The 26980-nt window shown below is 40.7% G+C and overlaps 6 protein-coding genes across 10 annotated transcripts; all 6 read right to left on the reverse strand.

Annotated features, from left to right (window-relative positions):
• Nucleotides 1-459: 459 nt before the first annotated feature.
• Nucleotides 460-2205, reverse strand: LOC116211332 (structure-specific endonuclease subunit SLX1). Its single transcript, XM_031545664.1, has 4 exons — nt 1960-2205; nt 1713-1851; nt 1469-1602; nt 460-1377 (listed from the first exon to the last, which is right to left on the reverse strand). Exons 1-4 carry the CDS (start codon nt 2103-2105, stop codon nt 720-722), a joined length of 1077 nt encoding a protein of 358 aa, XP_031401524.1. The 5' UTR covers nt 2106-2205; the 3' UTR covers nt 460-719.
• Nucleotides 2206-2602: 397 nt separating this feature from the next.
• LOC116211333 (transcription repressor OFP17) lies at nt 2603-3433 on the reverse strand. The gene has a single exon (XM_031545665.1). The coding sequence runs from the start codon at nt 3380-3382 to the stop codon at nt 2768-2770; it is 615 nt and encodes a 204-aa protein (XP_031401525.1). The 5' UTR covers nt 3383-3433; the 3' UTR covers nt 2603-2767.
• Nucleotides 3434-3976: 543 nt separating this feature from the next.
• Nucleotides 3977-6817, reverse strand: LOC116211331 (CBL-interacting serine/threonine-protein kinase 10-like). Of its 3 annotated transcripts, none has more exons than XM_031545661.1 (2): nt 6672-6817; nt 3977-6079 (listed from the first exon to the last, which is right to left on the reverse strand). In XM_031545661.1, exon 2 carries the CDS (start codon nt 5648-5650, stop codon nt 4256-4258), a length of 1395 nt encoding a protein of 464 aa, XP_031401521.1. In that variant the 5' UTR covers nt 5651-6079; nt 6672-6817; the 3' UTR covers nt 3977-4255. The 3 variants fall into 3 exon arrangements, with proteins under 3 accessions (XP_031401521.1, XP_031401523.1, XP_031401522.1); XM_031545663.1 differs by lacking the exon at nt 6672-6817 and adding an exon at nt 6602-6644; XM_031545662.1 differs by lacking the exon at nt 6672-6817 and adding an exon at nt 6492-6622.
• Nucleotides 6818-7299: 482 nt separating this feature from the next.
• On the reverse strand, nt 7300-18434 carry LOC116211326 (structural maintenance of chromosomes protein 3). 3 transcript variants are annotated; one of them, XM_031545655.1, is made up of 29 exons: nt 17363-17377; nt 17203-17278; nt 17004-17042; nt 16833-16900; nt 16679-16750; nt 16214-16293; nt 16039-16117; nt 15829-15946; nt 15546-15721; nt 15207-15452; nt 15002-15123; nt 14507-14651; nt 13259-13431; nt 13079-13178; nt 12291-12427; nt 11958-12159; nt 11365-11452; nt 11135-11284; nt 10550-10701; nt 10228-10419; nt 9946-10129; nt 9790-9860; nt 9541-9692; nt 9193-9361; nt 8950-9096; nt 8485-8577; nt 8194-8368; nt 7843-8034; nt 7300-7637 (listed from the first exon to the last, which is right to left on the reverse strand). In XM_031545655.1, the coding sequence occupies exons 1-28, from the start codon at nt 17375-17377 to the stop codon at nt 7844-7846; spliced, it is 3612 nt and encodes a 1203-aa protein (XP_031401515.1). In that variant the 3' UTR covers nt 7300-7637; nt 7843. The 3 variants fall into 3 exon arrangements, with proteins under 3 accessions (XP_031401515.1, XP_031401513.1, XP_031401514.1); XM_031545653.1 differs by having other exon boundaries at nt 7837-8034; XM_031545654.1 differs by lacking the exon at nt 7300-7637 and adding an exon at nt 18204-18434 and having other exon boundaries at nt 7844-8034; nt 17363-17403.
• Nucleotides 18435-19496: 1062 nt separating this feature from the next.
• Nucleotides 19497-20725, reverse strand: LOC116211334. Its single transcript, XM_031545666.1, has 2 exons — nt 20329-20725; nt 19497-19930 (listed from the first exon to the last, which is right to left on the reverse strand). The coding sequence occupies exons 1-2, from the start codon at nt 20721-20723 to the stop codon at nt 19804-19806; spliced, it is 522 nt and encodes a 173-aa protein (XP_031401526.1). The 5' UTR covers nt 20724-20725; the 3' UTR covers nt 19497-19803.
• Nucleotides 20726-20924: 199 nt separating this feature from the next.
• On the reverse strand, nt 20925-26953 carry LOC116211328 (serine/threonine-protein kinase TOUSLED). Its single transcript, XM_031545656.1, has 16 exons — nt 26152-26953; nt 24859-24948; nt 24345-24551; nt 24074-24124; nt 23854-23961; nt 23718-23762; nt 23504-23616; nt 23296-23362; nt 23017-23083; nt 22820-22917; nt 22549-22728; nt 22253-22463; nt 21844-22108; nt 21701-21755; nt 21448-21609; nt 20925-21305 (listed from the first exon to the last, which is right to left on the reverse strand). Exons 1-16 carry the CDS (start codon nt 26401-26403, stop codon nt 21210-21212), a joined length of 2067 nt encoding a protein of 688 aa, XP_031401516.1. The 5' UTR covers nt 26404-26953; the 3' UTR covers nt 20925-21209.
• Between the last annotated feature and the right edge of the window lie 27 nt (nt 26954-26980).

Consider the following 26980-nt stretch of genomic DNA (forward strand, 5'->3'; position numbering starts at 1 on the left):
GCAAGTCTGGACGTGCCATTGTTATGAATGAATGAAATAGGACGAGCAAGAATGAGAAATCAGAAGATGATCAAAGGGTGGTCGCCATCATTTATTTCCAAAACAGAAACCAGCACTACAAAAAGGCAAAAGCAACAACCATGTAAAGCAGATCAGTGAATTGTTCGTGTTCGGTCTTGTTAGTGAACATAATTTTAGAAGACATGGAGTCATCGGAGAGATTATATAACGAAGAACGGTAGCCATCACATAACTGCTTGATCGATTGGTCTGTCAATTCCTTTAGATCGTTTACCAGAATCTCGTTTGTTTCCACGCATGTATGCTCTTGCTTTTCATCATGAAGGCAACATGACAAAAAGCACCAATAACCTCTTTCTTGACTGAAACCAGAAGTCGTGGCCATTGGCTGTACTACAACTAGAGGCATCCAGGAAGAACACGGAAAGGCAATCGTCATTCGTGCAGCAAATACTCTTTTATTTCTCACAACTGACAAAGACATTACATTGAAGAAGCAGACACCAAGATGGTATGCTTATAGCCAACAAGCCATGCCCCCAGTAAAACTCATCCTGCACAGGGGATGATGATTGCAGTCACAGGAAACAATAAGTCATCAATTGAAAAGTCGAAACACAGCTGCTGGTAATACATACAACATTTGCTAAGGACTTTTATTTTTTCCAGTCAGCTGCGATAGCTCATGGTACAACATTCTACAGTTGAACAAAAACGGGAGAGTTGGTCAAATCGATGATCTCTGGACACACAGTGGAGACTCTTCTCCTCTTACCCTGCAACCTCCTGCTTCTGGGATCAGGAGGTGGCGTTATCAATTCTATTATCTCAACTTCCTTGGAGGCAACTGGGTTGCTGCTTGTTGGTCCTTGAACTTTATCGAGCATGTTTGCTTGATTTCCAGGAGGCTGGTCCAACTTGACACCAAACTCCTGGATAGAGGCAAACATACTCCTACCATTCTGAGTATCTTCCAAACAAGAGAGATTGGGCATAATGGGGGATGAGGCCCGCATGGGTGAATTTGCAGAACAAGATTGCGATCCACTTTGAGCTCCGACAAGCGGCGCTTCTGTTAATTGTTGCCTGCCGTTTGCTTCACTAGGTTCGACAAGCTCATCAGCAGGTGAAGTATGGACTGCTCCGTCTGCAACCAACTCATTTAGAGACCCACTCTCACTGCTGGCTTCACCAAAATCTTCCCACTCATTGTCATTCTGGATCAAACTCCTATCGACATAGCACGGAAGCTCATCCATCGGGCAAATACAAACCTTCATTTTCTTGGGCAAACTAGCACAGCCAGCAGAGTGCTTCGAATACTTTGTCGAGAAGTAGTTCACGGTGACGTTCAAACTGAAACGCACAGATAACAAACGAATAGATTTTTAAGTAATAGCATACCTAACCTAAAATCGAAAGCAAAAGACGGTAAAAAGAACATTACCTCTGCCATGGCGGGAGGGTAAGCATCGCATATGCGAGTTTAATCTTATTGGTAATTCCCGAGAGGGACTTGAAATTCGCAGCTGCCTCCCTTACTGCTACTGATTCTCTCGGGTGCTGCCACGCCCACTCAAACTGCAAATCAGCAGAGAAATAGGCATCAGATTAGCGAACGATAATTTCGGTCGAGCAAAGTTAGATAGCAGGAAGAGTATAACAAGAAAAGTCCGAGTGATCAGACCGACCTGGAGAGCGGAGACATTAGTCGGAAAGCCGTAGATGCAGACGACCATCTCCCAGGGGCGCTTGTTCTTAGTCCTCCAAGCTCCTGACCTCAACTCACCATTGTGCTGCCTTATGCGGCGCCTCGGATTCACGGTGAACCTGCAAAATCAAGACACCGGCGATTGATCTGATTCGATTAGATCGGTAAATCTCATAAGATTAACCAGAAGACCGAGGAGGAGAGGAGGAGGGGACAAGGGGACCGACCCGATATAGGTTTGTCCTTTGTGGCGGGGGCTCAAAGACACCAACAGGTAGCAGCCATAGAATCTCCTGCTGCCGCTTTCCGTTTCTTCCGCCATGCCACCTTCCTCTTCTTCTTCTTCTTCACCTTCCTCCCTTCTTGTCCTCATCTCTCTCTCGCTTGATCGATTCAACAGTAGCAGGAACGACGACAAGAACAAGATTTCCCTGCAAATGCAATCCCTAAGCAGCCGGCACTCCCAAATTTGACCGTTAGAATTATAACTTGACAGAAAAAGGAAAAATAAAAAATAAAAAAGGGGAATATCTGGATTCGGTCCCAGTCTTATTGTCTTTATTCGATGTGGTCCTCAATCTCTCTTTTGTTTGCATTCGAGTCCTCTACCTCTTTAAATTTGTTCCAACTCTCTCCACGATATTGAATCCCGTTTTTCCATTTCGAAACATATGCATGACGTGATATGTAGCTTTTGTATCGAGCATGCTATACCGGATTACTACTTTTGCCGAAAAAATGCTACGATGAGCGAGTCGGCATCCTCCAATATGAAGGAAAAGGTGTTTCCTTCAATAGAATGATTAAAGGGTCGAGTTTATAATGCTTAGGCTTGGCTAATGATAATGATTCACTCTCCACTTTAACATCTATCAGTAAAGAGCAAAGTGTATATTTGTTTGATTGGGCTTGATACATTAGACAATAAGGAACTAAACAAATTGCATCACATCAAATTGTATGTATCTTCCATCGGGGATTAAGTCGGAAGATTGATAGAGAAGTAACAGATGTCCGCGATGATCTCTACTGGGTTCAGGGAGTCGCAGCAGCTTCGCCGTCATCGCTCGCTGTGGCGGAAAAGAGATCCTCGCACAGATCTCCGTAGAATCTGGACACCAAGTCGACGAAGACGGGGCACTTGAGGTTCTTCCAGCAGTGTAGAAGCTCCTCCACATCCATGAGATCCCTCACTTTCCCTTCCTCAACGATCATCTCCACCAGGTAGTTCTCGAAGCTCCTGCACGCGTCTTCGTGAAAGTTGTCGCTGGCACCAGCTATTGGAGAGGCTTTGGCTATCTCCGTGGAGCGGTGAGAAGAAGGAGAGGTGAGCAGCTGTGAAGGGAAGTGCAGCTGCAGCAGCCTGTCACGCCCTGCGTCGGATGCAGCAGGGATCATGCTCTCGAGGTGATCTGTCAGTGATCGGTCCACCATCTTCTTCGACCCCCAGCTGAATGCAGAAATCAACGCCGAAGCAATCCTTCTCGACCCGACGCGGCAAGAACGTAGGGAAGGTGGTCTTATAGCGAGGAGCCTCGGTTTTCCTCGTCTTTTAGTGATTAGCTTGCATTTGAAGACAAGCAAGTGTAGTGCTTTTCTGCATGGATAGACCAGTTTGGATCTGAAAGCAACCGATGATGGTCTCATCATTAGTTGATGAATGAGTGTGCCTCAAGGAATAATGGTTGTTTGGTCGGAGCGAACATCGGATAAATGAAAGTTTGGTCAATCCACAGAGCATATATATGTGTATGTATGTATGTATGTATACATATATAAATGATTTTTAATGTGCTTAGAGTGGAATTCACTTCATTAAAAGGGGAGACGGTGGAGAGAGAGTTTAGAAATGGAGAAGACATGCAACCCAGTTTCTGTGGTTCACATTCAATTGTCTTAATTAACGCCTATTTTGTATAGCCAGATCGGATACGGATAGGTCCCGACAGTTCTTTGTGGGACCATTGGAGCCCATGGTCGGGTGTTCATATCAAAACCGCTATGTCTTCGACGTACCTTGTATGGGTCAAAAATCGAACTGATCAATGTACAGATAAGAGTTCGGGCTTCAAAAGAAACTGCTGCGTCAATGTTACCAATTGTAAGAAACTGATGGTCTTCTGAGTTCTTGAATGTGGAAAGCTGGTGATGTTGAAAGCCTTCCTGCCATCACTTCCCGAGTAGGTCTCATAATTTACCGAATACTACGGAAGATTGGATCCAGTAACTTAATCTATCACTGTATAACAAACACATCATAATTTCTCATATACAATGCTATACACAGAGAAGTAGTGAATGTTCAAAAAGGTGGGTCTGGGTCAGCAAATGATCAAATGGCAATCCATTAATACACCAGACAAAACAGCATCAGTTGAATTTTTACATGTACAGTATATATATATGTGTGGCAAAGGCCAAACAAGTCATGGAAAATGAGCTGGTTTTGCAGCTCTAGGTGTGTAAGGTCGGTCAGTCGGAATGAATGAATCGGAAAAGGCAAAAAGCTCGCGAGTCTGTTCATTATTGTTGGGGCTCCTGCTCTGGCTGTGTCTGCTCAACAAGTGGCTGCAGCTGCTGCTGCTGTTGCTGTTCTTCTCCCTGCCATACCCAAACTATATCGTCCAGGGCCGGCCTCATACCCTCTCTCAGCATCCTCTGATATTCGAAAGTGTCTCCGCTGAACTTCTTGAGCTCCACCAGGTGGAAGGACCGACTGACCTCGAAGATCTCCGCATCAACACCTACGACTCCCTTCCTGCCTTCCTTAAGCCCCTCCAGTCTCAAGAGACCTCCCTCCTTCTTACTCACCTTCAATCTCAGACGCTCACCCATATCCACTAGCTTAGATATGATTACTGGAGCAGTTTGCCTGCAAGCAAACCTAGTCTCCCTCTTCCGAGGGTCCACCTCAAACAGACCCGACAGATCAAATCCAGCGGAAAGTGAAATGATATCAAAAGCATTCAAGCTCGGGGGTTTGACCTGCTGCACCAGATTCCCATCACCAGTGACACCGCTACACTCAGAGGAGCCTGCCGAAGTGCTCATATCAGATGCACCCGCGACCTTGCTCTCTGCTTCTGCCTTGACCTGCTTATTCGAGATTAATCCTTTTCTAAACCAAGAGCTCTCCTTGATCTTATCAATGGAAATCCTGGTGCAGGGGTTCGGGTCCAATATCTTCGATAGAAGCCGCCGCACTTCTGTAGGGAACCAACTGGGGCACCTAAAGTCTGCCCTGCCTATCTTCCGGTACATCTCCATCAAGTTTGAATCATGGAACGGGAGATACCCTGCCAATAAGACAAACAACACAACACCGCAAGACCAAGTGTCCGCTTTGGCCCCATCATAGCCTCTTCTGTTGATCACTTCAGGTGCCACATACGCAGGGGTGCCACAAGTGGTGTGAAGTAGCCCGTCCTGGTGCTTGGAGTCAGCAAGAGCACTTAATCCAAAATCGGACACCTTCAGATTCTCATTCTCATCCAGCAATAAATTCTCCGGCTTGATGTCTCGATGATAAACACCCCTACTGTGGCAAAAATCAACTGCATTGATGAGCTGTATGAAATATTTACGAGCAACATCCTCCTTGAGCTTCCCTTTTGCCACCTTGTCAAAAAGTTCCCCTCCTTTCGCATATTCCATGACAAAGTAAATCTTGCTTTTGGTGGCCATAACCTCATACAGCTGCACGATGTTAGGGTGCCTAGCGATTCGCATCACAGATATCTCTCGCTTGATTTGATCCATGAGACCGACCTTGAAGACCTTTTCTTTATCTATCACCTTAATGGCAACACTGTGGTTCCCTACCAGGCTCCTCCCATAGTATACTTTTGCAAAGGTGCCCTGACCAAGTAACCTTCCCAGTTCATACCTCTGAGTCAACACTCTGGGCTTATTTTCCATACCAAGCTACAAGACCTAATGTACAATATTACAACGGACCCTCCCAGGACAACACGAAGGAGTAATCTCACAACAAGAGTGGCTCAACCGTCTTCAGAATGGTCTTGCACTAGAACAACAGGTATAGCATCACAAACTGTTGGTTCATAAGTAAACTGTGATGAGAGAGCCAAGGAGCTGGGAGTTCTATGTCCAGTCCTGTGAAGGGTGAGGAGCCCGAGCTAAACCTCTCGTGGTGACTTGAACTCGTGAATAACAGGAGCGGAGATCTTAACTAATAGGCACATTTTTCCAGCATTCCCAGTGTGGTCAGACGTCACGTGGTTGGGGAGAGAAGCTATGTTCCCTTCCCTCCCAGGGTCTCCAACAAATCTCCTTCAAGATTACACGGGAATGTCCTCAGCCCTCAAAAAGTGCCCCTTTCTGAACCTGAAAACATGAGTAAATGCGATGATAGTTACTGCAGTGGACGATCTCCAGAATTCAAGATGCGGATGCGCCTAAAATAACAGCAAAGCGTAATTGGTCCTTGCAACTGATGAAAGGGCCCCATAAGAGGATGCCCAGAAGCAAAGAGACAGATATGAAGCAGATACTAACGAATTTCCAACTCCCAGCTACGCATGCTAACCAGAAATCGGGATAGAAGAATCAAAGAGGAAGCCAAAAAGAGACAGACAATCCACACCGAGCAACAGCAGAACGAGCCCTTTACATGCCCAACGATAGGCAGACGGCATAAAACCATCGGATTGTTCAAAAAACAAAAGTATGGGATCGACACGACAGCTGGAGCAGTCAAATGAACAGACTGAAGATGAACACAGATAATAATTAATACCAGCTAAACCTCTCAATCGGACATCAACAGAACATCCAAAGAAATGCACAAATTCCACATCCATGGACGATTAAATTAGATGCCATGCAGCCGCAAATCAAAATCAAAACCTGCAAACCCAAAGAAAGGAGGGCAAGAGGGACCGAACAACCGACAATCGATGAGGTGAAATTGAATTACCTGATTTTCTCAGAAGAAGACGAGGAAGACCAGGACCGGAGGGAAAATGAGAAGCAGAGACGGAAATGGTCTGGACGATATTTTCCTGCTTCTTTATTATTTTGAAAAATTAAAATTTTATTTTTTCGAAATTAATTAATTAATTAAATTATTTTAAGTAGGGGATTCATGCCGATCCCGTTGGATCATTAGTTGAAGAAAGTAAAGTAGAGGAGAAGGGGTTCAGATCCCGTGCAGCATTCCCACGATAATCGTAATCCATCCAACGGCTCAAATTGCACGTGTCAACGAGGTCATTTAATTTCCGTCAACATCTAACCGTCCATTTTTTTTTTTAAAACTCTAAGTGGTTTAATCTAATGATTAAAATACGCCTAAATTTACACCCGATCCTGGGTTCGAATCCCTTCGGACCACCAGAACGCCTTTGACGTGATTACCCGTTTTGTACGACGCCGAGAGTTCACAGAGCCCCGAAAATTAATCGATCTAAGCCTGGACACCCCTGGGTTAGAAAAAACAAAAACAACTTTTTTTTTTCAGAAACTCGATAAGACTGCTGAATTTAGAATGTAAGGTGACCAGTGTAATATGCAAGAGGCAATTCGATGATAGCCACATCAGGAAATTTTGTAACGGCTCCCGGAAATTTAGGTGTATTTGTTCCCAGAAGAGGGTCGAGACTTACAAGACTACCGAAACCAAAGAACTGAGAATATGGAAGTTGAGGGTTCGAACATTTCCTGTTTCCAAGACGAAAGGCAAAGCAGCAATAATGTTATAGCATATTAGTACGTTTTCTACAGTAATAGCCTAATAGGTATTATCGACACTGTACAGCCATTGATTCGACAATAAGTACTCGGGAACACGAACTGTTAGATTCCACGTACAGCCTAGATCATCAGTCGCGCAAACTTTGATACCAAGATGGATATCCTGAAGCACCCGATTATCCAATGCTACCTGCAGGTATTAGCATAACAGGGAGAGTAATAAAATTAGAACCCAAGAACCAACACGAAGTGGTTGCTATGATCTGGGTGCTATGATCAGGGTAGTCGAGTCACAATGTTAACTTAAATTCTGTTCTCGTTCTTAGATGAAATGCAGCAACATGTAAAGAAAGAGTCAAAATGAATCTCAATCTAACGAGAGAGCTGACCTCAACCTTATTCAGCATTATAGGATTGATCGTGCTCAATGAAGTCCAAGGCATCATCCCTGGAAACAACATTGACACGGCTCACTCGGTTCTTGTGGGTCACCCCGTAAATCTGGTCAGCAACCTTAACTAGCTCAGGTCGGAAAGTGGTTGTTATGAACTGGGTATTCGACGTGTCTGCAAGTCGGCGAATCATATCTAGGAAAAAACACAAGATTAAGGATATCCCAAAGAGCGTCAACTTCAAAGCAACCGTAAAAAAATTTCTGTTGAAGGTCTTAATAGTAAGAGAAGATATGGTGTTATAGAACGTGAAAGAAGAAGAAAGGACTCAATGCAACAGAAAAGCAAGGATACTTCCAACAGCTGTTCTGTACTGAGGGTCTAGTGCAGCATCGATCTCATCGAAGAGATAGAATGGAGCAGGGTCACATCTCTGTATAGCGAATATCAGCGTCAGAGCCACCACAGTTTTCTGACCACCAGATAATTGCTTCATCGATTGGGTCTCTCCTTGCCCCGTGAAAGAAACCTGTCATGACCAGAGGAAAGTCATATATTAGAAGTTTTCATTATGTCATCGCAACTAAAAGGCATCACCAAGGACAAGAAGAAAATTCATAAAACACTGTAGAGTATAACACGTGCCTTGACTTTCACACCAATGTATTTCTCAACCCTTCCCTCCATATCCGCTTCTCGAGGTCCATCCTCATCGTCATCGTCAGCAGGTTCACCATCCTGCGGATGGCAGCACAGTAACTATCAGACGAGTAGAAATAAACACAAAATTCTCCAAGAAAGGAAAAACGAAGACTCGACTACATCATCAAACCAAATTAAGTGCTAACTGCTTTACTCTTCTGTCACACACCAAAAAAAAAGTACTTAATGTCGATAAAAGTAAACAGAATTAAATAACAAATAGCACAGAGATCAGTCGGTCAACTTACTGCTGAATCCCGCCCCCAACATAACAAATAACCCAAAAGTATAAAATGTTCAGCCACCATTTCGTTTTTACTCCATATATACACCCACCCTCTTGCTTTTCACCAATCTGCGACTTTACAACTGATAAAAGACCAACATACAAAATGCACTACTAACTACCTTTTTCTTCATCATAACCAGATGGCCGTGGCCGCCTTGTACAAGCTCAGAGAAAACTTCTCGGAAATGCCTCGCAACACCTTTAAAAGTACGCTCAATTGATTCATCCTTCCGTTGGTCCAATACAGATATGAGCTCCTTAATTTTCTGCAGACAATAGGCAACATTAGAACCGGGTGAAGAGTCCAATTTAAGATTTTATTGGGAAACCTATGAATTTTAGTAACAGCATAAAGCAATTACTTCATCCCCTGCATCTAGTTCAGCTTGTCTCTTCTGGAGCTCCTCCCTCTGCTCAGTGAAATTTACGTATTGATCAAGTGCTTTCTTGTTTACATGACTGAACTGTTGAAGTTGCTCGTTGCACCTGTGCAACATTTTCTGCAATTCCTTGATGCTCCTCCTCTTATACCTATCATCTCAGGTAAAAGTAGCCATATTAGCAGACCCCAATGAGAAGAAATATTATGCCACACCATCCAGGTAAAGCTCCTCAAGTGCATGTGTATCTTCTGGCCAAAAATCTGAACTACATGGTTTAAGTACAAAGGAAATTGAATGTGAATCGAACTAATAGAGAGAATGTAATACATTTCAAAAGCATCAGATGATAACGGGCCCAAGTTCCTGATTTTCTGTGAGAATTCTTCCTGTCTGGCAAGAATAGAATTTTTCCGGCTGACGAGTTGATCGAGTTCTTTAGCTTCATCTTGAAGTGTTCTCTGATAGTTGTCTTCTAAGTTCTGCATCATTTAGCCCACACGAATGATACTAGAATTAAAAAAGAAATAAATAAAAATTTATATATTGATGACAACAGCTAACATGTGAAATTTGTACCTTAAACCTATTGATTTCGTCTTTCTGCCGCTTGAGTTCTTTGTTTTTCTCCTCAATAACTTGACCAACACCTATGAATTTCAAAACAATCAAACCCTGAAGCCCATGAAATAATTCTCACAAACCAACATGATGAAAAAGCTTCAAGCTTCTCACATTTCACTTCCTCTGCCACTTTCTCAACAGATTCTCTTACTTCTTCAAGTTCCTGCATCTTTGTATCAAGTTCACTTTGTAGCACGTCAACCTCTGAAGAAGATACAGTGGCCTCCAACTCTTGCTTCCGCCTCGAAAGGTTAGTTGTTAGGTTAGTCTCAAGCTCCGCTTTTCTCGTTTCCGCCTACAATCCAATAAGAAATATAGTGGAAAATGTAAAAGAGCACAAAAGTTTGCAACAAAAACGATTACTTTCACTCTGGTTTAGTTCATTCCACTAACATCCATGCGGTCAGTCTTGCAGGCAATAAGCCTCTCTTTCAAATCTGTTATTTCTGGGTTGAGCCGCGACAGAAGTTCTTTTTCTTCAGGGGTCAGGTGATCAATCAACTCAGTGTCCATCTCATCTCGTTTCATTTTAATGCTGGCCTCAAGCTGATCAATCTGATTTTGAATATCTGCAAGTGACTTCTCCTGCACAGATAGGACAATAGCCTCAGCAGGTAGGCAGATCCATTAGCATAATACAAAAGTAGTAAAGTTTGAAGAGTTGGGCAATGTGGAGGTGCGCAGGAAAACAAGAAAGTTTTAAGATTTTGAATACCTTCTTAGCTCTAGCCCTCAAAATCGACTGTTTCTGCTTATCAGCATTTGCAATATCCTGCCGAACCTGTTCCAGTTCTGACTTGCCATGAGCCTGCTCAGCCTCAATCTTCTGCTGCTCCGCAATTCGTTCTGTGATCGTCTGGTCTATCTGTGCGAGAGGCTAAGGAAAGCAATGAAAGAAGTCTTCATATCGAGTATTAACCATATAATATAGTCAACAAGCTCACTGAGTTTTAACTAAATCCTCTCAACTCTGGAATAGTTGCAGAGGAAATATGTGCATTAACAGGGATAATAGAAACAGCAGCAGAAACAAGCTCAATTCATGTCTGTAAATCAACCTTTCTGAAAAGAGTAGAGTAACTGCACAAGAATATATATATATATATATATATATAGAATGTTTTCTCCCCCCTTTTCTTTTTACGTACATTTATCGAGAAAGACAACTAATCAATTTGGAAAAAGATATCAAGACTATAACTAGACTTCATGAACATGCATATAAATGAAGAGACAATATGTGCATGGCTATGTATAATAAGAAAAGCTATCCAAAACCAAGTATAAGGAAAAAGGATATTTTGCAGCTGTTTACGAACAACTTCCAATTCCGTGTTTTTCATGTTGATTATTTGAGTATTTTGCTTAATATCATTCATAAACTTCAACCTTGAGCGTCTGTAATCATAAAATCCTCCCGTCATGCCACCTTTCTTGCTGACTTGATCACCTGTCACAAAATGATGCTGTGAGACATTGCCAGGCATCGATGAAAAAGAAAATGATTATCACACTGGCTTTTTCACCTACCTTCCATAGTTATACAATCAAGACCATCAGAGCGAGCAACCCTAGTGGCGACATCCAGATCTTTGCAAACCACTGTTCTGGCGAAAACCTGAACATGCGCAGGAATATGACATAAACATGCTCAATGAGATTCTGCTCATCCTTTAAGTCAAATAGCTATATGATTATTTCTCTCATACAATTTTATTATATCTCAAGCTGTTATTGCACCTCTATTTTATTAAATAAAGCAGTTAAGAAAATGAGACATATAAAAGGCACTTCCCCTAATAAAAGTTTGATGTTTATTATGCTATTCTTGAACTCCCAAGTCATCTAAGCATGACTATTTAAGAGAAAAAGAAAAGCTATATTACTAATACAACCTTCTCCCTGATAGAAGTGGAAATCAGCATTTATGTAAAAATATATCACTGGATTGCACCTTCTTTCAGTAAGAGTGCCACTTAATGCAACATGGCAATAATCTGGAAGATTTTGATGCTCAAGAGGGCACATAACATTGCCATACTAAAAGCGGATTGACTAATTTCTACATGTACATTCTGACAGAACAGAACTAAGGCAGATAATCTCAGTAACAAGAAGTTAACCTGTGCAAATGCAGGAGTATAGTTGGGTGAGAATTTCAATCTTTTAAGCAGAGGTACAACATCTGAACTCTTGGGATAAGTTACATGTGGAGCCTTGACCCTGTTCAATGGTATGAAAGTGACCCGTCCGCCTTTTAAGGAGTTGAGGTGCTTGATAATCTGGGTGGAAATGTCATCATTCTCAACCACCACGTGGAATAAGCTGTTTCCAGGAAAGAAAGAAAGGGGGGAAAGAAAACACCCGCAAAGCACTTAGCACTCATAAATGCACATACCATTTAAGTCAGACGAAACAAAGCCCAAATGACGAGGTAACTTAAAGAGCTTTGTTACCTGTTCCCAGCAGTAACTTCAATGGCAGTGTAAAACTTTTCATCACAATCAAGCAGCTCAATAATAGGGCCGAAAACCCCAGGTATATCGTACTCTCTGCAGATTTTCCTAACAGAATTGAGACCCCTCCTAACATCCTGGACACAATACACGAGACGAACATTTGGATGATGAATCAGCTCTTAAAACAAAGTATATTTGCTACGGCTGGGGTATTCTAAACACATCCTTTTCACCATTCTTCAAAGAGAGTTGACAGCTAAAAAGCTAGCTCTCAAGTTCAACAACCAAAAAGGTCTCCGTGCTCTTCATGGTATGTGGACACGTGATTTAAAGGTGACAGCCAGTCCTTCTGTACATTGACATGATTCAAAATCTAACTCCATCTTTCTTTAAATTGGTGAAAACAGAAGACACTTAATTCAGACATATAGGATAGCTAGTTAATATTATCTGATATAAGTACAATCACTGCCTCCAAAGACGATAGAAATTTAATATATTTCCCTTGGTCGAATCAGCACATCTTCATAACAGAACTAACTTCCCCTCGACAAACACAAACAGAATAAATTAAGTTGATAATCGATATAACTAACAAGCTGAGAAATCACATGCTAACTTCCCAATCCCATCCCTTCCACATGAAGAAAACTAGTGACGCTAGACTGTAGTGAGAAATATGATAGCTATAACCATTATTCAGGTGGCAGTTTCTAAACTTTCATAAGCAAAACAGAAGACACATCACATATTTTTGGGTAAAAAGAAGTACGAAGATTACTCACTCCCGGTGTTGCATGATCAAGATTCCTTTCAGCCCTCTCAACAATTGCTTGCTTCTTATTAATTTCTGCAGAAAGTTCGCTTTCTTTGGCCCATAATGACCTTAAAAAAAAAAATCACATTATAACACCTCTTAAAGGGAGCATCCAAACTTAGAACATATGATGACTACAAGACCATACTTCCGTTGCCCCTGCCATTCATCCCTCTCAGCCCTGAGACGAGCAAACCGTTCACTTGATTCAGAAATGCCGAATTCCAGAGCCGCTATATCCTTTCGACGGCCCTCAATGTAAGCCTCTTGTTCCTTCAACTGATTATCTAGCTGATGAATCTCATTCTGAACTTTTTGCTTCTGTTGATGTAATAGTAGGAAATTAGAGATGCCAAAAGACATAAGAGCAGATGCAAGCATACAGCGTACATCCAAAACATGTCATAATAGTAGTTGCAGAAGAGAGCTATATATGAGCATGCGATAATTCAACGAGGTTCAAAAAGGAATGAATAATTACAACACCAGACTGAGGAAGTAAAATAAGGGATGGCTTATCATTACTATTTCGAAAACTGGATATTGTCACCCCCCATGATCCGAGGTCCTGTACGAGACTGCCAATACTAATATTCAGGTTTTATTTTACAGTGATTCTTCTTAGATTCTATAAATTTGAGAATATACATATATATATATATGTACATCTAATAGATATAAGTGCATATATTCAGGAGAAGATTGTCGATACTTTACCCAAGAGGGCAACGTATCCAGCACAAAAATAGCCCAATCAAAAGAAAAACTAAAGTTTCTTTATCAAATAACAAGGTAGACACTTACCAAGAAAGGGAAAATAAATAAGGTAGACAATACGCAAAAAATTAATCGCCAGCACATTCAAGATTTTGCTTGTTTCATAGCAGAAACCTAACTTTTTTTTGCATGTAAGCAGTAACCAAAAACCCAAAAGACAGTTGTCACCTACACTTCTTCCCTGAACTGTTGAAATATTTACTAATTATATAAAATTTCTGATTGGTTGAAAGTTTAAAGGGTTTCTCCTACTAACTCATTCCTTCTATTATGACCGATGCATGACTTGATTCACCGCCTTCTACATGTCACTATTGAGAAAATTTTAAATGATCCTACCTCACAAAGATGTGGTGAGGGAAAACCAATAAGATTGTTTCAATTAAGAATATTTACTACAATTAATCAAGTAATTAGCACTTATTATTCTGTTTATTGCAATTTAATTGGTATTTCCTCACGCCACGTGGCAAGGTAGGATCACCGAAGAATCTCCCGTCACTATTAGCATAAATGAGGATGAGCAGACAAAACTTTTCGATCCTTATGGAAGGAAAATGCATTATATATATTCTTCTCTGAATAGCCTAAACTACATATTTACAATAAACTGACAAACCTGTGCTATATTTGAAGAAAGAACTCGTTCAAGATCATCGATTTCCTTTAGAAGCCATTTGTCTCGGGCCTCCTTACTTGAAAACTGTGTGGCACGACCTTGCTTCTGGTAAAGAATGCTCAGCTGTTTTTCACGCTCCATAATTCTACAAAATAGTGAACTTCAGTACTTGAAGGGGAAAAACAAAAAAAACAAAAAAACAGAGGGAACAAAAGGCCTGGCCAAGAGCTTAAACACACCAAATATTCAACTATTCCATCTTGTACCAGTAAAAGTTGCCACAAACAAAACTAAACAGATCCATTCTAGTACATTAGTTGATATCTCGATGAGAGAATAAAGCATGATGCAACTAATATGAATACAAACATCTCCCAAACAAATATCTATATATTCAGAAAGACAACGGTTGGAACGTAATTCAATAATAAAGCTGTTGGAACTTTCAATAATAAAATAACATATGCTGGACATCCCAACCGTCGATCAACATACCCTTTAGTTATCTCATTTTCAATTGCAACTTGACGTTCATACAGAGGACTAATTTTTTCAAGCTCCTCCATTGAATCCTGAATCTCCCTTTGTAATATTTCAAGCTGTTTCCTTGCTTTGTCCTGCAAGAACGAAAATCAATATATAGCCCTTCTACCTGACTTAAGGATACAAAATGCGTACATCTGGAATTATCGGAACACACCTCGGATTTGATATTCCTGGTGATTTTATCCTGTAACTCTTTGACATCAAGCTCAAGCTCAGTTTGCCTTTTCATAGCTTCAGTTCTTTGCTTTTCTATAGCTTCTTTTTCTTTATTTAAGCCTTGCACTTCCTTAGCTATATCTTTTGATGTCTCGTCAAGCTCTTTGGTCCTCTCAAGTGCCTCGAGCACAGTATTGTACATCTCCGTTGACTTTTCAGAGACCTTCGCACGAGCTTCATCTATCTGGAATCAAAGGAGAAGCTATTTTTAAGTATCAGACAAGTCAACAATTAAACAATAGCACAAGTTAGACCAGACGAGGCATTTGAGTATCACCTCCGCCAACTTTTGCCTAGCATCATGAAGTTCCTTGTCATAAATGGTGTATTCCAAAGATTTACGCTGCTTATCAAGCTGCTGATATTTCCTCAGTTCCTCTTTCTCTTCATCCAATTCCTTTAACCTTTCATCCAAATATTGGACAACTTGGATAATTTGCTTCCTCTTATTTCCTACTCATTTGGAAGAAAATACATTTGATAGAGATAAGTTTACCTAGTCACATAACAGAAACGAAAATAATAATCAATAATGCCAGAAAAGTAGGTCTATGACTTACCAGTTTCTTGCATGATTTTCAAACTTTCACGTCGTCTCTCCTCATAAACTCTTGTGCCACCAATTTCCTTCAATAAATCCAGCCTCTCAGCATCTTTCATCAACGTCAAGGATGCAATCTGTGACACATTTGACAAAGAAGGAAATATTAACAGCATGAAACAAAGACAATTTGAGGAATAGATTGCTACATACAGAGAAGATGATTTACCTTCCCTTGCTGCACAACATAGTATGGGTTTGAACGAGAAAATCCAGCACTTTCCAATAAGTTCATGACTTCTGTTTTCCTGCAAAATATGCATCTCATAACATTCATGCCCAAGATCCGATGGAAAGTTAGGGTCAAATGGATTTGCAATTTACTAACATGAATTCACACTCACGTAATATGCTTCCCATCCAAGAAATACTCATCCTTCTTCGCGCCGATGGTTCTACGCAGACGCACTTCCTCTTTGTCCACCTGTTAAAACATCAATGAGATGCTATATAAGATAAGCATAAGTACATGTGATGCAAGGAAAGAGTTGGTGACTTCAAAACACTAGAAAAAAAGGAAGCAGTCATTACAGCAATATAATGTTGATTCACTCTTGTTTCAACTTTTATTTTATTTCCAAGTGGCATGTCTGGTTAATAATAGAAGAAAACATCATCCACCGGTATCGGCGTGACACAAACACTGCCCATCTCAGGGGCAAGCATCAAGCATACAAAATACTTCTCATTGGTTATCATTGAAAAACACAGAGAGAGACACATAGAGAGAGAAGAATAATAGTCAGATGAATGTGACTCCCCTTCTTATTCACTCCCTGATAAAGAAAATGCAAGTTTCAAAAGATTACCGGAATGCGGTTATCAGAATTGTCAAAGACAATCTCCACAAAAGCAGATAAGACTTGATGCCCGGCACCTTCCTGTTCATTCAATTACATTATATACTGCTCTATAGAAGGATAAACAACGAATCAAAATGACAAAAACTGATTAACTGATTACATGAAGAAGTGCATGTCTATCTTCACTCCTCAGGTTCTGAAAGAGATCACTTAGTACAAAACGAATCGCTGCAGGATACAATTAATAATCATAAGGCAAGTTACAGTGGTGTCATTTTCCTCATAGTAAGCCAAAATTTCAGTCATAAGCCTCAGGTACTAATTCAATTACCATGAAAGAAGTTTGATTTGCCAGATCCATTAGCTCCAACTGCATGCAGAGAAGTATCAATAGACAGCAGCTCAAACAAAACTAAAATTAAGTTCTAGAAAGATAATTTCAAATGTATATTATTAATGGCTGAGTGGAAAATCAATTAGAATATGAAAACCGCAGATGAAAAAGAATGATGAAAGATAATTGACATTACCAACACAATTAACTTTTGGACTGAAAGACTCAGTGGCAATCTGTTCTCTGTAGCTCTTGAAACCCTCAATAATAACCTAAATTCAAATTTGACATAGCAAAATAGCTCAGATGAAAGAACTGATATAAAACAGTAGCCACTGCTCAGCACTTAAAACAACCTGCTTGATGTACATCCTGCAGTTACAAAATCATCCACCTCCTGCAAGAAATCACGATAAGATTCGTTCAGCTTGAAATATTTCCAAGCATATAATAACTACAAGTAAATAAGCAAAATAATTCTAGCTTTTGTCAAGACTGCATGTTATTTGCTACAGCTGAATCATAAACAATCTTAATTGTGTCTAAGGTCATAAAGCTAAACAATAAACAATCCATCATGACGATCTGGTACGTCATATGATCATCGTACATTTTATATTTTACATTATGTAATGTTTGATTACTTCAAATTCTCTAGGTTCAAATATCCACAGCCACCAAATATTAGCTCGTTCAAATACCCGTAACTCAAAACCGAATCAAGCTTCATCTAATTATCTATCCTTCGGAAAGGGCATCACACTGAGTCTCTGAATTAAGGATCATAAACTCGAATTTGGTGCTCCAGTCTCCTATGGCAGAGAATTCCTTCCTGATGCTTGGAATGGTATGCCAAAGCATTCCAGCTCAGTAGTCTATAGTAAATTATCATGTCTTTTCTAAACCGGAAAATAGAATGGGCAATAATGCTATTGCGCAAATCTCTCACCCTCGTTTCCTATAGACCTCAGCTCGCAACAAAGATACAAATCACGCAGTCAGCAAAAGCGAGAAAGCTAAATTGATCAGTTTCTGCGGAGCAGGGAAGCTCCCACAGAGCCACTCATCGACAAAGACGTTCGTCCCAGCTGCCAACCGCCGTGAACCGCCAGAAGCAGCACGAAGTCTGAAGTCACTTCAACTTCAGTGCAGCTTCCGACTCCCGCGGCCTGGCTTTTGACTCGGAGGGTACTGTACCTTTGAAGATTGAGCTCGAGTTCAGCTGAAATTGGACCTCGCACGCAGCTTCCTTTTGCCTCCGCCCGGTGTCCGTACAGTCGGTCGGAGTTAGGGCAAGAGTAGCCGATGCAGAAGGAAAGCGGTAACGGAGGAGGAGGGAGGAGGAGGAAAGCGGTCGCGGGATTTTCAAGTCCGAAATGTGACTTTCGTAGTTGAATTTCGCTCCCAAGTCCGAAAGAGAGCAAATGATAATTCTGACTGTTGTCAACGATATCGAAAAAGATTTTTCTTTAAAAATGTATTATTTTGTGAAAATACATACTTTTAATCTTAATTTTTTAAAAAAAAAATTGCCATAATATATGCAATTTTTCATGCCGAGATTCCACTAATTTTGCTCCTTTTTTGTTCCCTTGTTCTTAACTAGAAGAAAATTTGCGCTTGGGGCGGACAATTGCGTGATTTATTTAGGTAATATTCTAGCAAGGAATATTATGAATAGTTATAACTTTTGTAAACTTATAGAATTCAATGTTAGCATATATCATAAGAAGATATATAGATATAAGTATATATAATGCATATTTTTCTCAATACGAAAGATCTCATACCACGTGTCGAAATTTATATTTGTTGCGAATATTCTATGTGCGATAATAATTTGACTTCGAATACAGTTCGTGTGCGATAATAATTTGACTTCTACATGTCGTAATAATTTTCTATGAATATTATCATTTCCCTTAATGTAGCACTTTATTAGATTCTTGAACATTACGGAGTTCATTAATAGAACTTTTGAGCAACTTTTTTATGATAAAAATAATATTTCATTTTCATTCCAAAATATCTATATATATATATATATATATATATATATATATAGTGGGTTTGGGCCCCAAGTGTTTGGATATTCCCCTGGGCCCATTTATGCAAGGACTAGTATAATTTGGAGTTATATTTGAAGAAAGCAATTGTTCTTTAATCAATATATATTAATTTCGTGTAAATAATAAAGTTCAACACACATTACAAGTTAGGCTAAAATCTTCGTTTATTTCATATGAAATTTTACGAATTTTAATTATAAATAGGAATAATCATACAGATAGAACTCAAACTGAAATAAAAGAACTAGAGGTGGAGTGGACGTTGGTTGAGGAGAAAGGGAAGAGAGAGGACAAAGATAGAAGAAAAAATGGGATGAGAGAATATATAGAGTTAAAATTACAAAATCACCTTAATGGCTATTAATTTTTGAAGGAATTGGACTGAGGATAATTTTTGGGAAATGGAAATTTGCCTCGCAAATTTTCTTCTCTAATTTGTAATATTATATATATGTGTGTGTGTGTGGAGATATAATATTAGATCAATAGTCTTTCTAATGCATTCTCTAATACAACATCAAGCGATTACATGGCACCGCGGCCTTGGAAAAATAATGCTCCTTCTGTTTCGAAATTACTAATCCGAAAATACAAGTCTCCGAGCGCAGATCGAAGTCACTTCAGGCTGCACCGGACATGGGGTGGGACTCGATCGATGCAGTGCAAGAGTCTTGTAATATCGCAGCTGCGGGTAAGCTCTGCGGGACGCCTTCCGCGGATGGTATCCTTCATGTTGCATTATCACTTTTGTCATCGTCGTCGAGTTTTAAGGGCTTGAAGTATTTGGCATCTATGAGGTATGTCCCGATGGCCAGTCGCACGGCCCACACATCTTTGGGCTTCCTCGACACTATCCTGCAATATCCCGGAAAAGCATCGTCTCGTTAGCATCTTGATCCCTAGGTGTCTCCAATGAACAATCGGAATGGACTGAACAGGTCTGCACCCGTGCTCATTTTCGTGCTTGTCATGGAGAATCTCGCGTTGCTATGACACAGCAAGATAATCCATTTCGACATTGCTATTGCGAGTTTCGGGCCTCGGAATGAGTTGCTCGATATCTACTGCTTCAAGCATTCTATCGATGAGAGGATTCCACCAGAGCACCCAAGTGGACGAGAAAGCGCCGTGCTCAGTAGACAACGGACCGAGCAACTTGTGCCATAGATAGTCCTAATCCATTCATGCGTGTATAGCAGGTCGAACTGCGAACTACTCCCGCGATATGGTCAGTTTAAGGTTAGAGGGATTACCTTCCGACATCGCCTGGATTAACAAGGCCAGAGTTAACACGGAGGCAGGGAACTGATGCAGCAGTCTTGATCATCTTTGGAGCCTCCACCACTATGACTGGAGAACCAATCTCCAGAGACCCATTTCCAGGTTCGCATCTTATCGCCGCACCCAAGCTGGTTCTTCTAGCATCGAACCTGTTCTTTGGCGTGGCTGAACCGCAGCTCAGGTTTAGGAATGGAAATGAAGCTTTAGAAGAAGACAGAGACAGTGCCATAGTGAAGGTGGACATTGAGGTTTCGTCAAATCTAGTAACCCTCCTGGAAGTGGATAATGTTTCTGTGGTCTCTGTTTTCAAAACAGTTTCAATGGTTAAGAGGTCTCGAAGTCGAAAGTGCTTTAACACCGAATACATCCTATCCGCTTGTTTCAATGCTGTCTCGGGAATACTTCACGTCCGAGATGTTCTCTAAAAACCGAGTTCCAGAGGAGCAGGATTTTACATTCTCACTGAGATAAGAGTTGGCTGACCTATGTTTAACTTGCATCGCACAAAGGGACCTCAAGTTGAAAACATCGTACAACCAGAGTGAATGACAATCGACGAACTGCTAAATGATTGAAAGATGGCCCTTCGGCCTTCAATATATATATATATACCTTTTCGAAGATCCGCAATTCAGCACTCTTCTACGGTCTATAAATCCCAATTTAAGGAACAGGAGAAAGCTTTCCTCTGTGGTCGTTGGGAGAGAAGCAGCAAAGAAGTACGAGAGAACCGAGGCCCTTTACAACCTATACAAAATTCCGGTTCGGTATTACATCACATTTTCCACTCGAAACCTTGAAAAAGAAGAAAAATCCTGAGACCACTGAGGCCAGTTTCGTCTGTACGAGAGAATTATCTCTTTGTATACATCAAGTATGGGTCCTGGGCAATGGTTAGAACATCGGGTCTATCTGCTTGGTCATAGGTCAAACATCGGCGAATTAATTCCTGCAGAAAGGAGGAAAGAGAAATGATATTAGTAATATGCACGTGATCATCAACCTTGGATCTACTGCAGGAACACTTCATTGATGTTTCCCAAGCACAAAGAACTGACACACACGGAATTTAAGAGCACGGCAGAACTCACCTTTGCCTCGTTCGACGCAGCAGGTCTTGTTGGGAACTCGACCCTGCGAGCTTTGATAATTGTATCCTCGCGCAAAATTCTTTCCTGGGTTTGGTCGTGCCCGAAAGGTCGTCTTCCGAAGAGCATCTGGTAGAATAAAACACCAGCTGACCAAACATCGACCTGCATCAGAGGACAGATCCATTCAGAAAAGTCAGTTAACAATGAAAACGAATAGGATGAAAACCAGCAATCCTAAGAGAATGCGGCCGACCTTTGACGATATGAGAGGTGTCTTGCTGAGCTCGAAGCATTCTGGGGGTAAGTACCTAAAAGAGCATGTCAAAAAGCAAATTAATAAAGATTTGCAATGGAAGTAATAGCCAGAAACAAATTAATTCCAAATTCATAACTCACCAATAAGTTCCAGCTCCTTGGGAAGTGAGTTCCATGCCCTGAGATCCCACTTCATTTTCAACTATCTTACTCAGACCAAAGTCGGTAACTTTAGCAATGCCAAATTCATCAAATAGGACATTCCCAGGCTTCAGGTCATAGTGAATGATCTTCTGAACCCGTTTGTTCAGGTACACAAGGCCTTGGAATATCTGCATGATAATGATCCTTGCTTCCTTCTCCGGCAATACCGGTGTTGCCTTGAGAATAGCATCCAGATCTTTACCTGGTTTAATCAAAAGAGAGAAATATGAGAAGTAAAATAAGGCCGAACATTGCTTACTGTATCACTGGATTAGCAGAGCATCAAAAACATGTCCGATATTCTACAGCTATGTATACGAAGCTATGCAAAGAACAAAGTATTTACCGCTACAATATTCCAGAACGGTACAAAATGTGTTCTGATCAATCTCAAAAATGTCCCATAGCCTAACGATGTGATGATGAACCAAAGTTTTGTGGATATTGTACTCTCGGAGAGCATGCCTAATGTAGCTCTGTTTCTTTTCTTCACTCCACTGAGCATTCAGTCCGTGAAGTTTGCATGCGACATATCTATGTTCCACCAAGTCGTAAGCCTGCCAGAAAATTCTCACTTCAAAACTACTGCAAAGGGGTATCTATTTAACCTTGTGTCATGTCATGACAAGGGATGGACCTAACCTTGTAAACTTCACTGAAACCGCCTTTTCCAAGAAGATTCAGAAGAGCATATCGGTGATTAAGAATCTGAAAGTTGTTGAAGCGAGAACCGTCCTCATCTCTTATGCGTTTCATCTCCCTGATAAGCCTCCCCTTCTCGAATTCACACCGATCTCTCTCACGCAGAAGAGCTTCTTCCTCCTATAAAGTTATCGCCCATAGAATTAAAATGACAAATCCATATGATATGGAAGAGAAATGAGAATGATCAAAGAGAAAGAAGACAACTCACGCGTTTCATGCTTGCTAGACGAGACTTGTAAATCTCATCCTGCAGAAGAAAATCTTCTTCTGGAAGTCCTGTTTCAGCATCTGTTCCGTCGCCCTTATCTTGAGGACATTAAAGGCATTAATCAACATCAGTGCCTTGTTTCTCTTCAGTCTAATGACCCAACAAAGAGAGTGGAGGCGAACAAAAGGAAACTATACCAGCTTGTTTCTTCTTCAAAGATTTTCGCTGACGCTCAATAGCTTCTCTTGTTTCCAACAATTGTTTCTTGACAAATATAAGATCAAAGTAAGCATCACCACCATTTATGACTTTCAAATAGATAATTAAACAAAAGAAATTTGAATGCCAAAGGAAATGGTTCAGGGCATTTAAAAGTTCACAATAAGCATCAACTACAGGTAGGTTCTGGAAACTTCATGCAATATAAATTGTGGAAAGTAAGACAGCTAAAAATTAAAGTCTCGAAGGTAACTCACTAGTTGAGCATTCACATCCTTCAATGCTTGTCCATCCTCCCATGTTTCTGATATAACAGTTCCAGCTCTGAAATGCAGATGCATCCCGACAAAAAAGGAAAATAAGAGCTTAGCTAAGGTTTAATCAAATACAGTACTCATCCTAATAAGATTCTTCCACTTTCTCCTCTTGCTGGGCTAATCAACAGAGCTTCACAAAGTAGCATACCTGATTACCCCCACATTCCCAAGCCTCAAAGAATCCTGCCGCACTTTCATTCGTGCTTCCAGCCTTTCGGCTTTTGACACAGATATCAACAGATCAGATATCATCTTAGTCCTCTGCGAGGAAGACAGTAAACAGAGTCATATTTAACAGTATATGCCACAGATAGTACAATAGTGAATTCAATTCACACGGAATTCAGGAATAGAATGTGTACCTTTGGCTTCATTTGTTGCTCATAGTCTTTAATCTCCTTCAATTCCTAATTCAAGTAAACACGAAAAGAAATCAAGACTTAATATAACCTCTCATAAAGGGCTACCAAGATAAAATGCGCGGCATCATTCTCAAACCTTTTCTAATTGACGGCTGAGGTTTTGATATTCAGAGGCCTCTTGACGAGATCTGCGCAAATCCTCCTCCAATGTTGCAACTTTTGATCTTAAAGATAAGACCTCTTCCTGCATCAGAACATCGTCAGAAAAGTAACTTATCCAATATTATAAAACATCTATACCTTTAATATTTCAGTTCTTCGACAAACCCATAATTCATGCCAAATCATTACTATACCTCTAAGGTAGAGCTGTCTTCATTCCTTAAGTGTTCTCTGGGCCTATTATCCTGCAAGTGTAAAGATAAATGGTGATCAATAAATTCATCGTAAAGGAAAACTATAACCTTCACCACCAAGTAGGTTTAGCAACAAACCAAGACAATTATAATCTATTGCATCAAAAGCAACTGATGGATCTACCATAATCAAACAACTGATTAACTCATTAGGAGAGAAAATGCTGTTGACTATTAGCGTATATTAATTTGAGGGAGGATAGAACATTACCCTATGATATGAGTCTTCAAGATGACCATTCGACTGTGAAGTCATTGATGAAGAAATCTGGGATCTTGTCTGATCGCTAACTCTAGAACCACGGCCCCTTCCTGTATTAGACTGAGACCTTCCACGACCCGGTCTTTTCCTATTTACATCAAAATTGGACTTTGTCTCAAGTGACTCCACCAGCTTCTGCAGTCCATCAGACGATGCCTGATTTGCCCCCCAAGGTATTAGCAAATTTCTTTCTTCAGAAATAATAAATAAAGCTTCAACTTCTGAACTAGTGAAGTATCTAACAAGATCCAATCATCATTAATAACCTAAACAAGTTCAATTCACAATTAAGGAATTGATATATTAATTCAAGGATTATCAGCATTCAAACTTAAAAATGAGAAACACTAAATCTATCCAAGAGAATCAAAAAGGAAAACTCAATGATCTGTGCCCAAAGCTGGACTCAGCCATTAATTGCTAAGGAAAAAAGGGCTGATTCGTAAAAGGAACATGAAATTACCTCAACATGCTGAAGAAAGGCCGACTTATCATTGCCTTGAACTTTTTGGCGCTTTTGGGTGTTAGCTTGTATCAAAAATTCTGCTCCAGCCTAGAAAAAAGAAAGAGCGCACCAAGTGGTGTTGTACAATAATCAACTTGAGTTCCAAAAATCGCAGAAAGATCAGCCAGCCGCACCAATTAAATGAGCAAAAAGATCGAGAAAATCTTCAGGAAATTTGAAAAGAACTGGGTTTTATCACATTCACATGAGCTATAATGTAAATACAAGCCAGCCGTTTTGAACCAGCCTCTTCCACGTGAACTTCCTTCAAACGGTTTCATAACAGCCAGAGGACCGACGGTTTCTACTAATGAATGCAGTGGGCTAAAAAAGAACAGAGACTCGTTCTACCCAAACCCCATCAAGTCCGACAAAAACACTTCTCATCTATTTGTCCAGGATTCACATTTCCCTTAAAGAAAGATTACTACCAGTTAGTGAAAATAAATGACACTTTTAGAAGATTCATGATTCGTGTTGTTACTCAGGAACTGGTCACTGCAATCAGCAATTACAAGATTCCAAAGTGAATTAAAAACTATGAAGATCACCTGAGGATTAAACTATGGTACCAAATTTGACCCAACTTCCGCAAATCACGGACCAAGCATTAAAATGATTAAGTTTTCAACATGTTAAGGGATCAATTGAAACACACTGATGCAAATAATTATTCATGCCACTGCATCTTATGATCTTTAATTGGTAATCTTCAAAAAAGGAAATCCTCCAAATAAATAAACGAAAAACAAAAAAAGAAAAGGGTGATATCCGTTACGATCCTCAACACGTGTGAGAAGTCGAGGACAAAAGATATCCCCAAGCAATCAATTGTCAGCTATCCCAAATTTCCATCTTATCCAGTTTCAAGGGTGTTCCATGAAATGGGAGAAATCGACGCAAACAGATCATAAGTATATGACAACACCAATCCAAATCTAGGCTCAAAGGTGAAATGCCTAGTTTTAGAGTTTTGAAGTTTTCATTTTCGGCAGCAAAAAGAGAACATTAAAGGCCACATTGGTAATCCAACCACATGTGCAGGACAAGTTTATAAATGATCGAGAGAGTGCTCTAAGGGCATTATCATCGCAATGCTGCTTGTTAATTGCCAACAATCAAGAGCCAATACACAACAACTAAATCAAAGAACCACCTGATGGAAACCAATCCCGAATGCCGAGATAGTAAATGCAAAAGTCTCATACTTTCCAATCGACTTTGAGCTAATGTAGGGCAAGAGAGACTCACATCATCATCAGAGTCACTCGAGCTCGACTCCTCCCCCAAGCTATCAGCCACGAACTTGGAAGAGGACGACCAAATGGGCTGCTGCTGCTGCTGCTGCGGCTGCGGCTGCTGCTGGTGCTGAGACGGCGGGGCGGAAGCAGACGAAGCCTTGCCCACCAGACGAGCTTCGAGCTTGGCGATTTTAGTGGGCAGGGAGTGATCGGACTGGTTAGAGGAATTGGAGGAGAGGTGCAAGAGCATGTCGTCGGACATTGTTGGAGAGGTGCCAGCCGATCAAAAATGCTCAGCTCCTTCGAGCATTCACTGCATATAAGGCAGTGGCAGGAGTGCTGAATTTTGACCCCAATTGACTCAATGATCCGAAACAAAACCCTAGAACGGTTACGAAGGCCTCTTGCACACACATGTCAGAGATTACATACAACACAAGGAACCGCCTTCACATGGGAAAGAACGCAAGCAAAAGGCGAGGACGAAAGGAAGGAAGAACACCCAGAAAGGCAGAGTTGCAGATGCTTGGATTTCTTTAGGGTTTCTTCCACTGTAATTCAAGGGGAGGGAGAGGAGCAGTCGCCATGGGAGGGAAGGAAGTGAGTGGGGGAATGGGTCAAAATGGTTCTTGTTTTCGAATGTCTGAGCTGACCGTGTCTTCTTTAAAGAGCAGAGCTTGAAATGCAAAATCTATTATGGAGTTTGGCCTTTGGATGAGAAAAATTGTAACTTTGCGGGAGAAATGTGGGCGGAAATTTGAAAGCATTCAGACATGGACGAGAATGGGAATGAGGTCATGAAATGCGATAGAGAAGGGATTAGGAGGAGATTGAAATTG

Source organism: Punica granatum, chromosome 6 (genome assembly GCF_007655135.1).
Source record: "Punica granatum isolate Tunisia-2019 chromosome 6, ASM765513v2, whole genome shotgun sequence".
Lineage (NCBI taxonomy): Eukaryota > Viridiplantae > Streptophyta > Magnoliopsida > Myrtales > Lythraceae > Punica > Punica granatum.